Source organism: Rhodnius prolixus, unplaced genomic scaffold (genome assembly GCF_049639745.1).
Source record: "Rhodnius prolixus isolate KJV_2025 unplaced genomic scaffold, Rpr scaffold_6, whole genome shotgun sequence".
Classification (NCBI taxonomy): Eukaryota; Metazoa; Arthropoda; class Insecta; order Hemiptera; family Reduviidae; genus Rhodnius; species Rhodnius prolixus.
In genome coordinates this window covers 37,251,303-37,264,124 of record NW_027411634.1, presented here as the reverse complement: position 1 = coordinate 37,264,124, position 12,822 = coordinate 37,251,303, and the positions used below count along the sequence as shown (strand labels likewise).

At 28.2% G+C, this 12,822-nt stretch overlaps 1 protein-coding gene across 2 annotated transcripts; it reads right to left on the bottom strand.

Annotated features, from left to right (window-relative positions):
- Positions 1-6,433: 6,433 nt before the first annotated feature.
- Rheb (Ras homolog enriched in brain) lies at positions 6,434-12,564 on the bottom strand. 2 transcript variants are annotated; one of them, XM_074141731.1, is made up of 5 exons: positions 12,363-12,564; positions 12,160-12,231; positions 11,832-12,039; positions 11,579-11,708; positions 6,434-9,825 (listed from the first exon to the last, which is right to left on the bottom strand). In XM_074141731.1, exons 1-5 carry the CDS (start codon positions 12,409-12,411, stop codon positions 9,715-9,717), a joined length of 570 nt encoding a protein of 189 aa, XP_073997832.1. In that variant the 5' UTR covers positions 12,412-12,564; the 3' UTR covers positions 6,434-9,714. The 2 variants fall into 2 exon arrangements, with proteins under 2 accessions (XP_073997832.1, XP_073997833.1); XM_074141732.1 differs by having other exon boundaries at positions 6,434-9,804; positions 12,363-12,561.
- Positions 12,565-12,822: the final 258 nt, after the last annotated feature.

Sequence of the window (12,822 nt, the reverse complement as noted above, 5' to 3'; positions counted from 1 at the left end):
ATATTTGGAAATTCTTATAGTATACAAAGGAGGGATCCCATCTCCATCTTTTTTCCCTAACTGTAGATTGGATCAACCTAAAAAAGAAAGCACAAGATTTTTAACGATATCATTAAGGTAGGTAAGGTGACTGGCACAATAGAGAATGAGAGAGAAAAGAAAACTATTTACCATTTTTGAGGAATATACATACACATATAATAGTAGTTCATTTCAAGTAAAATATGGCAATAAATTCTGCAAATGTTATTTTGTCCTCAGATATTCACATTATTTCCTAAAAATTAAGAATTAGATTCTTTAACATGTAAAATATTAGTAATTACACTAATTAGCTGTAGGTAAAGAATACCTGGATAATGTCCCGCAACTTGCTTTAAATGAAATGAAATTTCACGTAATGTTTAAAAAACCTAGACAATTGAAAAGACTATTTAATCTAATTTCACTTCCATAATAAAGTGAATTCATTACTCAAACTATTTGACTTACAAGAAAGAGGAGAGACCAAATTTTAACAGTTCTGGATTAAGCTATTAATTATTCTCTAAGAAACATTAAGAGAAAAATACTCCAAAACATTCCACAGTTTAATTTCTTTTTTCTTTTTTTTTTAAGAACTAGTAAGGATATTAATACTTTATTACCTTTTGAAATCTGTACCTATAAAAGAGTGTAGACAGAGATGTGTTTTTGATAGTTGGAGAGGCTAACAACAACTGTTGGTATGCCACAAATATAACGAATCCTGATTACAGTCCCTGTAATTATATATACACCTCCAAAACCGGCCAACGACACATGTACGAACAACCATTGGGCTGGAAACAGTATGTAGAAGAAAGAAAAATCAATTTTCGTTCTTAAAGTAAAGAGAATTTCTTATTTTCATTGCTTGTTTCTTATATACTTCCAAAACAGGCCAACCACTCATGTACGAACCCCCATTGGCCAGGAAATATTATGTAGACGACGAATATGGACTTGTCGTCCTCCAAGTTAAGAAAATGTCTTATTTTCATTCCTTCCTTCTTAATATATACATCCAAAACCGGCCAACTACACGTGTACGAACCACCATTGGCCTAGAAATAGTATGTAGATGTCAGAAAAGGCACTTTTCGTCCTGGAAGTTATGAGAATTTCTTATTTTCATTTCTTCTTTTATATTATATACTTTCAAAACAAGCCAACAAAACACATGTTCAAACTACCATTGACCTGGAAATGGTATTCAGAAGACGGAAAATTCACTTTCCCTCATCTAAGTAAAGAGAATTTCTTATTTTCATTGCTTCTTTGTTATTATATACTTCCAAAACTTGCCAACCACTCATGTACGCATCACCATTGGCCAATAAATAGTAAGTACAAGAAGGAAAATTCACTTTTCGTCTTTAAAGTTGAAAGAATTTTTTATTTTCATTGCTTCTTTCTTATTATATACCTCCAAAAAAGGCCAACGACACAGGTACGAACCACCATTGGCTGGAAATAGTATGTAAATGACGGAAAATGCATTTTTCGTCCTCAAAGTAAATAGAATTTTTTTTTTCATTGCTTCTTTCTTATTATATACTTCCAAAACAAGCCAACCACACGTGTAGGAACAACCACTGCTCTTGAAATAGTATGTAAATGACGGAAAATTCAATTTTCGTTCTTATAGTAAAGAGAATTTCATATTTTCATTGTTTCATTCTTATTATATACTTTCGAAACTGGTCATCCACACATGTACGAACAACCATTGGCTAACAAATAGATAGTAGATGACGGAAAAGTCACTTTTCCTCATCAAAGTAAAGAGAATTTCTTATTTTTATTGCTTGTTTCTTATTATAAACCTCCAAAACAGGCCAACCACAAGTGTACGAACCACTATTGGCCAGGAAATAATATGTAAATGACGGAAAATCCACTTTTCGTCTTCAAAGTAAAGAGAATTTCATATTCTCATTGATTCTTTCCAAATTGTAAATGATTACCACCAAATTGCAATTTTTACTCATTAAAAAAGTGTCTAATACTAAAATAAATTAATAAAAATGATGAAGTTTAGATAAATTTAATCGAGTTTAGCAGTGAACGGCTCAATTATTAGTTACAATTGTTTACTAATTCCTAAGGCCCTAAGTTATGAGAGAATTTTTGCCGTTGCCGGAGAAATCTTTTAAAGAAAATCAATTATTTTCTAAGTTTTACTTTATGGCTTTAACTAGAATGTTAGAAACAAGAAATAATAACTTTGAAGTAAAACTACATAAGATTATTTTCCCTCTTTTTCTAAACATCCTCATCCAACACCAGCCGACCTAATCAGTATAATTTATTCATGGCTAAGAAATGAAATATTAAAAACAGAAAATAAGGAATTTACCAGTTATACTATTAGAGAATTTCTATTTTCTTTCTTTTTTCTGAACCTAAACATCAAAAACCAACCAACCACATGTATAAAGTACTCCTGGCTTAGAAATAGATTGCTAGTTACTGAAAAAAAAGAAAAACTAATGGACATTTTATATCCTATCTCTTTTACCAGAACTTTTACATCCTAAACTAGAAAAGGTAATTTATACAATATTTGCCAGGCATAGAAATGTTATAATCAGAAAATACGCAATTTTCTAGAGAAAAATTTAGATTTTTTGTTTCTTTATTTTTTTTTTTGAACTTCTGCATCCAAAACTAGTCGACCTAATGCGTATAATGTATTCCTCGTTTAGAAATAGAATGTTAAAACAGGAAAGGAAATTCCACTAAATCTATGATTTCCTATTTTCCTTTTTTTCTGATCCTCTGCACCCAAAATTAGCCAGCCTAACATATACTATTTATGCCTGGTTAAGCAATGCAATGCTAGGAAAAGAAAATAGGAATTCTAGAAAAACGAATTGCTTATTTTCGTTAGTTTGACTAGATTTTCCATATTTCTGTTTCTAACAAAGTATTATTTAGCCAGGTTTACATTTTACGTCTGTTTCTTTTCGATCTAGACGTTTTTGATGAAATAGAAAAATTGCAAAGCTTTGTTAGAATTAGTGGAATTTCCTTATTTTTCTGTTTTTAACATTATATTTTTATGTCAGGCGTACATTGCGCGTTCTAGATAGGCTAGTTTTGGATATAGAGGAAAAAAAAAAAGAAAAGAAAAGGAAAAAAACAATTTTCATTATTTTAACTGGAATTTACTTCTTTAAGGTTTATAACGCTGTATTTCTTTGCCTATTGTTATTATACATATTAGGTCGGCTAGTTTGTGATGTAGAGGTTCCGAACAAAAAGAAAAATATATAAAAAAAAGTAAAAAATATATATAAAAAAATCTTGTGAATTATACACATTAGGTCAGCTACTTTTGTATTTAGTGGTTCAGAAGAAAGGGAAAAATAAAATATCTTCCATAGTTTTACTCGAATTTCCTGGCTTTCTGTTTTAACATTGCATCTTTATGACATGCATATATTAATTCATTAGGTCGGCTAGTTTCGGATAGAGAGTTTAAAAAATAAAAGGAAAAGTACGAATTCTGCAATACTTTTACTGAATTTTCCTGGTTAACTGTTTCTATCATTAATTTTTTACTCCTGGCAACATTAAACATATTAGGCCGGGTACTAGCTTTAGAAAGAAAGAAAAAATATAATTTCTTTTTCAGTTTTACTCGAATTTCCTTGCTTTTTGTTTTTAAATTTATGTTTTCATGCCAAGCGAATATTATACACACTATGACGGCTAATTTTGTATGTAGAGCTTCATATAAAAGAGTAAAATACATAATCTCCGATACAATTTATTGAATTTTCTTCTTTTCTGTTATTAACAAAAAATTGTTACACCAATCCTACATTATATACATTAGAGCAGCTAGTTTTGAGCGTAGAGATTCAGAAAAAAGAGAAAAATACAAAATAATCAACAGTTTTACTGGAATTTCCTAGTTTTTTGTTCTTAACATCAAGCTACACTGTACACATTAGGTGGGCGGATTTTGGAAGCGGATATTCAGAAAAAAAGGTAAAAAATTCAAAATCTTTACTTACTTTTACTAGAATTTTCTTATTTTCTGTTTCTAACAATGCATTTTTATGCCAAGCGTATATTATACAAAAGAGGTATGCTAGTATTGATGTGGGGGTTCAGAAAAAAAGAAAAATACAAAATCTTGCTACGCATTACTTGCTTAGTTTTACTGCAATTTTCTTGCTTTCTGTTTCTAATATTGTATTTTTATGTCGGGTGTATGTTATTCACCTTAGGTTGGCTAGCGGATGAACCCATTTCATTATGGAAACAGTTTGTCAAACATTAATGTTTCTTTACCTTGATTACTAAACGTTGGTGTATAATGATTTTACTGCAGAGCTGAATTTAAAATTACAAGGTTTTGTAATTCATATGTCTGTTTTATTTTGAATGTAAGGAAGGATGAACCCTTATTTCGTCTTCATTGATTGGGTGTGGATGAAGTATAGAAGCAAGAATTTCCTCGGTAACATATTGTGATGATCTTCAGAAATAAACAACTGTAATATTTACTTAAAATGGTTATTAGTAAGACCCAATTAGATTTTAGAAACACCAGAGCAGTTAATATTTAATTCTATACTTCTCCAGGAGATCACTTTCACAATCACCTTTAATTTCATTCCTTACATTATGTATCAACTGAATGCAACTTATACTTAATAGAGACATGTGCAACCTTTTTAATAAAGAAAAGCACTTCAATTAATTGATCGATGAATTTCGTGATATTCGGTACTCAACAGTTAAACTTCTTGGAATATTAAAGCAATTCTTATTATTTATAATATTTCAACTACAAACGCTATTTGAATATACTCTTGCATAACTATAACCACTTTTAGCATAACTTGTGGCGTGTGTAACTTTTCACAGTAATCTAATTTATATTGTTATTCCATTTTTTCTTGCTAGTTTTAACCAATAAACCATAAATCCATCTGGACCCGTAACTAAAAAATTGTCGATAGATTTTATTAAAACTATTACTTTGACTCGCAAAATTATTTAGAAAAAAAAAAGAAATTCTTACCACTATAAGCCTTTCCAATATGATCCATTGCTATACTTGAGCAAGTATGTTTTTACATGAAAATAACAACCAAAAGTCAGAACTGTTCAATTCCAATGTTTAAAACTTTGTAAATCAGTCCTTCCTTATCTCTCTGTAAGTCATGTAACTGAATCACTTAAAACAAGATGAGAGCATTACCCATTGACTCTTTCCCTACTTTAAAACATAAAAGAGCAATTTTCGTTTTCTGCAATTGTACACAATTAATTCAGTAAAAAAATGTCAAGAAATTAATTTAACCTTAAAAGATTTCAATTATCATTTGCAAAGTATTACTATTAAATTTTAATTTTTCATTTTGCCAAATATTACTTATTGAAAAGATATTCACTGATTAAGTTAAAGAAAAATTTTAATAAAACACACTGTCAGAAATCACTTCATTAGTGAAAGATTCTATAAACTAAATTTTTCAGAAAATTCTCTCTCAATAGTCCGTAAATTGTAAACATGTGCATTTAAAAAGTACATACAACGCGAGAGTAAAGTTTGCGTATAGTTCTAATCTAAACTACAATAGGTAAAGTTACAAATTTATTCTCTCGTCAAAACTGACCTTTAATTATATTTAAAAAAGATTATTATTATCATCATTTTATTTTTTCTTTTTTCATGTCTTTTTTCTTTTTGATGTAGTTTTCATCACTTGGACTAAACGTTTCTCTTATTATTATTATCATCATTTTATTTTTTAAGAGAAACGTTTAGTCCAAGTGATGAAAACTACATCTTTGCCAATGCGATAAAAAAAAAAAAAAAAAAAAAAAAAAAAAAACTACATTGGTTAATAATCAACAATTTGCAAAATATATATAATTTTACGGTTTCAAAGAATATCTTCAAAATAATACTAGATTACGCCTAAAACAAAAACAAATTTAGAATAACAAAATTTTGATTAAAAATGAAGAATGAAATTAAAATTAATTTTAGTGACCAACAAAAAATTAAAAAAAAAGTATTAAAATTTATTTTCCTAATTATATATATAATTACTTTACACTTTTCTTAATAGATCATTTTCTTTTTAGATTAATTTTCTTTAAAAATATATTACTGTTTTATTTACTTAAACAAAATTGAAAAAAAATTAAAAGTCAAAAAGAGAAGTACAAACAAAAAATATTAAATCAATTTTAACAACAAATGCAAAAAAAAAATCAAGTTAAACATTTTTTTTTGTAATTTAACATTCATGGTTGACAGGTACTCATAATGAATTAAAATAATAATAAATAAACTTGTCCACAAAATAAAGTTGCTGTTTGCAAAAGTTTATTATCTTAAGTTATTCCCTTCTTTCTTAAGCCTACCTTAAACATTCAAATCTTGGGCGAATTTATTTTCAAGATCATAATACTAATTGGACTTGAGCTGTTTAAAGTAATTTTTTTTTTTTTTGCGGATAGCCTAATTATTATTGCTGAAAATAAAGATAACCAACTAATTATGATGAGAAAGGTGCTTACTGCTTTCCTAGAATAATACTAAGGGATTGGTAATCCAAATCGCAGTGTAGTAGAAGTGGGATCTCTGGCATTGGTGCAAGGAGTTGTTATATCTAGGTGCCTGAATGTCAGCAGCTGAGACATTAAAATGTGATGTTCGAAGGATTTTATAAGAGACTGCTAAGTTACTCAATTATTCTGTTCTGAAGGAGTAAATCTACTGGCATAGAAATAAATAAACATAGAAATAAAAAGAAGGACAATATACAGATATGGAAATTCAGAAATATTGGAAGAAAATTACACGGAAAATGAAATAAAGGCTAGAAGATTACAAACAAAGTATCTATCAGCTTCTTTGCGACAGAAACTAACTATAAAATACTCGTATGTGAGATTTTCATATAATTCACGGCGGATTACCTAGATTATAAGGAGGTTAGGTGCAGAATAGAGAGGTGATGAAAACCTAATTCAAACTGCTGTGAATTATCGTTACTTTTTTTTTTAGCGTAGGGCTTACATTATAATAATAATAACATCAGAAATATGTACCCAAAATTCATTAAACTTAAATTTTGTTAAAAAACAGCTTTTTTTACATGTTTCTTGTTGAAAATAGTAATAAATTCTTTATAAAATAATAACAAACTTTAAATTATACACAAAACATGAAATTGTGATGAACAGCATTACTTTACACACACACACAAAAAAAAAAAATTCTAACTAAACAATAAGTTTTAAGGAAATTTTGAAAATAATTACAGTAGTAGAATCTTTTTTTTAATTTTATTAAAACAAAAAATTATGTACTATTTAATAAATATCAGCTCACAAAAATATATCTAATGTAGATATAACATTTTTTAAAATTAATTTTTCCCAATTTATTTATTTATTTCAATTAAGCTTTATTTATTTATTTAATTTTTTTATGTATAATTGAATGAATTATACTTACTCATAATATAAAACAAGCAGAACAGAAAAAAATCTCTTCTAAGTTAATAAAAAAAGTAACCAAAAATTTTAAAATGAATGATATGAATAAATATATGTTTATTATTCTGAGTCCTCAACGATTAGGAGTACATTGTACTCTTTAGTATTGTACAAGACTGGAGTACTTACTAAAAAAATTAGCATCTACCCAACTTCTTGACAAAAAATCAAATTTGCTTTACATTGATATTGCCCTTAAGGCAATAAGGTTAATAATAATGACAATAAGGCCCTTATGATAAAATCTTTGAAAAATAAATCATATTATTATTACATTGCCCTTAAGGTCAGCAATATTAGAATTTACTTTCATCGACCTAGGCCCAGAGAGATATTAGGGTAGGTATTAAGAATTCCTTAACGAAGTGTTTGATCTCTTCGAGGTCCAGAATAATGGCTCTTAGACGCCGTGCAGTAGTACAAAATATAAGGGCACCAATTAAGGTGTTAATTTTAATTAATTTAAAAAAAGAAAAAAAACCTAAACGGGCTATTCTAGATTCAATCTATCCCGTTGTAAATAATAAAATAAAATGTATTAGAATATGAATTACAGATCTTTTGAATTGCAGATGTAAACGGTAAATATAACAAATAGCACGATTTTGTAAAGTCCTTCAGATATTCACGAAAGTAAATTTAACTTCCTTAAGAAGTCAGGCAAGAAAGTGCGCGTAAAGGTTGAATGAAGATAAAAGCGAAATTTATATATGTATGTCGAAGGCTCGACGAGTTCAGTTCAACTTGTAGAATAATTGCGTATGAAGCTACGAACAAATTAACGTATAATTATTTTTAAATACAAAAGACGGAAAGGTGAATGCTTTGGAGGAAGGCTATTAAAACGCGAAGGGATAGGATGAGGAAGAAGGAATTAGGTCGATAATCAGTAATGAGGAAGTTGGAAGGAAGAGGAAGTTATGGTGGTATGGACAACATCTAGAATGCCCCTCCCTCGAGTACTTTGGCAGAGATGAATTCCTTAGAGCTTAGAGGTACAGAACTCTTTCTTTTGAAAGTTTTGAGAATTGCTTTGACCTGAACCACTCATGAAAGAGAAATTAATGCAATGGAAATGAATGGATCTGCATGAAAAAGTGAGAGTGTACTTTTTATTTCTAAAACCGCCATGTGTTTCTGGCGCACACGTGAGAAATAAAATAAAATATTACTAATTCATAATCATTTCTAATTTGAGAATAAATTACATAGGTTATAGAATCCTGTTCTCAGCTTTTTATTCATTTCACTCAATTTTCTGTTCCCTTTTTTCCATCATACATTGATGCATCAACAAAAATGTTGATATGCAATTCAATTACGCATATAAATGTAAATACAAATTTATTTTATCTTCAGGAAATGAACAAAAGTATACAAAATGAAAAAAAAAAATTGAATCATACTTATTCTTTTACTAAAAAAGAATAAGAAGTGATATTTTAAATTAATGATAAATAAAATATAGATCATGGGTTTTTGTCTTTTAAAAAGTTTACTGGTTTAAACAAAAGAGAGCGGCGATAGACGAAGAAATTATTTATTTTATTTTTATTTTTTAAATGAATATATAGTTAAATTAGGTAATATTTACATAAGTACTTGATATATATTTATATATATACACCTATTATCACAATATACAATTTTATCTCTTGATCATTTTAGCTTTAATTATTACCCATCATATAAAAATTTGATAATTATTTTCATTGTTACCAAAACGCTTTGTTATTTTTAATTATTAAAGAAAAAAAATCATCCAAATTTTTATTTGACTTCCAGATGATTTTATTTTTATATTAATAAATGTAATCCATTTCATTGAATGTTAGTGTTCGTAATCTGTATACTTACATTTTTTAATATATGCGTATATATTTAATCTCAAAGGCAGAAACCCATGTTATATATATATATATATATATATATATATATATATATATATATATATATATATAAAGATTAAAATGAATAACACTATTTAAAAAAAAAAAAATTGATATTATTTGTTTTTGTTTTTTTTTCTAAACAGCATTGTGTAAAACAAAAAATTACATACGGGACGATATTTGTTTTAAAAATATCCTGGGTCTTGATTCTATTTTTGTCGGCATCTTTTTTTCTTCTTCAACTTCCTGCACCCATATCTCATCTTCATGAGATAATACAATTTCCTTTTTCTGTTACATTTCCATTAGCTTTTTCAATTTCTATTAACATTGTATGGAAAACATCGGCTACTGACTGAAAAAATGGATTAGAAGACTAAAAAAATAATCAATTGTTAATAATCTTATTTAATATAAATAAAATAACAATAACAAAAACATTCTACAAAATTAAATACATAAAATAAATAAAACTAAAGAAAGCAAATCTAAACAACCTGCGAAAAATCCCCTGAACTCTCCAGGAGCTTTAAATACTTAAGAGCCGTTGTTACCTCTAAAAACAATGTATGTTATGTAAAGACAATTGTGAGAGAATCATGAGACGTCACAATAAAGGTACCTTAAAGCGGTTCTACCAGTTTCTAAAAATAAATGTGTGTCTTGGATAGATTTTCACAAGTAAGAATCTTCCAGACAACATTGCGGCCGATTACTATGTTTATGAAGTATGAGTGTTAAACAATGCAAATGAATAGAGAGTGTAGGTGAAGAAATAAAAGTAATACAAAGGGTCCTGATAGGACGAAAAGTGCTATAGTATGAGGTCGTAATGAAAACCTGCGGAACTTTTCTGTGGGTGTAGTAACCATCAAATGAGGTAGATGAGATGAGCGGCAGAATAAGATCTTACACCTGCTTAGGACTTAATTAGCAAGAGGTCCTCTTCATAAATAACAAGAACACTACCTACACATTTTATAATTGGAAGGATTGGAAACGGAATACAATTCTGAAACACTCCTAACCAGACATATGTACTGAAGTAAATTCAGTTTACTACAAAATATAGTTTGGAAAACATACATAGGAACAGATCCAATAAAAAAGGCCTATTAGAAGTAATTTCAGTATAAAATAAAAAAATTATTTAAAACAGTCCCCTTGTGCAGATTTTATCGTAATTTTAAATTTAGGAGGAAAAGATAAATTTTCTTTTATTAATGCTTAAAGGCTCAAACTGACGTTAAAAACTGTAGAGATATTATCCAACACTAACAACATTTTTGGAACGTATAAAGAATTGCACGAAGAGGAGAAGAGTGAAATATGATCTACGGTAAGGTCATTACGTGTTTATTATCTTGACTACGCTGTCTCATGTTCAAAGAGTCCTTCAGATTGTCTGGATGTCTAGCCTACTGAAATGAAGCGAAGGGGAATAACTGAGAATTTCAATAAAAGTAACACAAAGTAAAAAAAAAAGTACTTGAATTTTATCCCAAGAAATGAAATCGCTCTCGAACTTATTGAATACAAAAGTAAATTTTTCTCAATAATTATTAATTATAAATTATCTCAATAATCTAGAAAAGCTGCATTGTTTTGACAAGTTTGAAATCTAATTTGAACTTCTGAATAAAATTGACAAAATTGAAGGGGAAAGGAAATTATCAAGCTAAATGCAGCTTTAAAAAATATTTTTTTAAATACAAAATTGTTTAAATATTTATTCTGGAGCTAGTCTTTTCCGTCATTTTTGGAGATAGATTTGATTGAACCGCAGGTTTTTTTTTTTTTTTAATTCTTACCCATAGTAAACCAACTTAGCAATGAAGAGATTGCTTCACAAACAAAAATTAACATTGATTTCAATAAAATTAATTTTTTCAATAAGAATTAGATCAAAATTTCTGTATGTCATAACCTAAAGTTCTTAACTAGCATTTTTCCAACTAACTTAAGTTCTTTTGGGCAATAGCTAAAAAGGATGGTATTCTTCAAAATTTCTATACTAATTTAGGAAACGTTAAAATTTACATTCATTTTGTTCAATTGTAAAAAATAAGCGTAATATAAAAAAATAAGGCTTATGTGCGAAATTCATTGTATTAAAAATTAATACACACCTCATTTTGTTTAGCGGAAGTTTCTAAAAATGCAGCTTTCCATGATAACGCCAATCGTCTGCCTTCTTCGGAACTTATCATTCGTTCCATGTGTAAATCAGTTTTATTTCCTACAAGTACTATCGGTACTCTATGTAACATAAAAAAAAAAGAAAAAAGAAGGGATCAGTCAGCAGTAATTGTGCGTAATAAATTTCAGATCACAACGTTGCACAATAACATGGTAATGTTATGACATATCCACTGTACTTACTGAATTTTTCCCATCATATCCAATAATTTTTCATAAATAATCTGGACAACTTCAAAAGATTTTATAGATGTAATGGAGTATACAAGGACGTAGCCATGAACGTCCATAGAATACTGCGCAGGAAAGATAGAATACTCATCTTGTCCAGCAGTATCAACTAATTTTATATCATAATCTTGACTTCTTATGCGAGTGGTTTTTGTAAAGGCTGCAAAAAATAAACAATTATCAAAAAATAAATCAAAAATCTATTACTTTCGTAGAAGACTAAGAAAATATAAGTACCACTAACAAAGAGAGACAAAAAAAAAATCACAAATTAACTCACTATTTTCTATCGTGGGATCGTATGAATCCACGAATTGTCCATCTACAAACTGAATGCTTAGCGAAGATTTTCCTGTAAGACCATTTCAGAGAAATGTAAAACAAGGGTCGTTTGTAGTACTTTCTATAAACATTAAATCTTTGCCACACATTTTCTAGTAAAACCTTTTCTAGTTAATAAAGTAAAAGAACGAACTCACCTACCTACAGATCTATACCCCATTATTGCAATTTTTCTTTGTTTGGGCGGCATTTTACAATTAATTTAGTTTACATTAGGAATAAAAATTAAGTTACTTAATCTGCGACATTGTTTAATTACAAACATGAATACAAAATGAAAATTATCACACACCTAGTAGGTTAAGCTGATAAAGAGGCCAAAACAGTGTTGCCACGTCTTTTTATTAATTGTCAAAGCTTCTAAAAGGCAAAAACCAAGTTCATTGTAACTTCACTTTTTTAGAAATTTTTTTGTTGCTTGGTAAGATAAATTATGTAGCTTTAGATAAGAATAAAGTATTAATAAGAAATAATTAATAATAACATCAACAATATGCTTTATATCGTAATAGAAAAAAGAATTGTTCGAAACATTTTTTGAACTTAAGGAAGTTATATTAAACTAAAATAATAATATTAAACTCACTTTTTAACAGTAAAG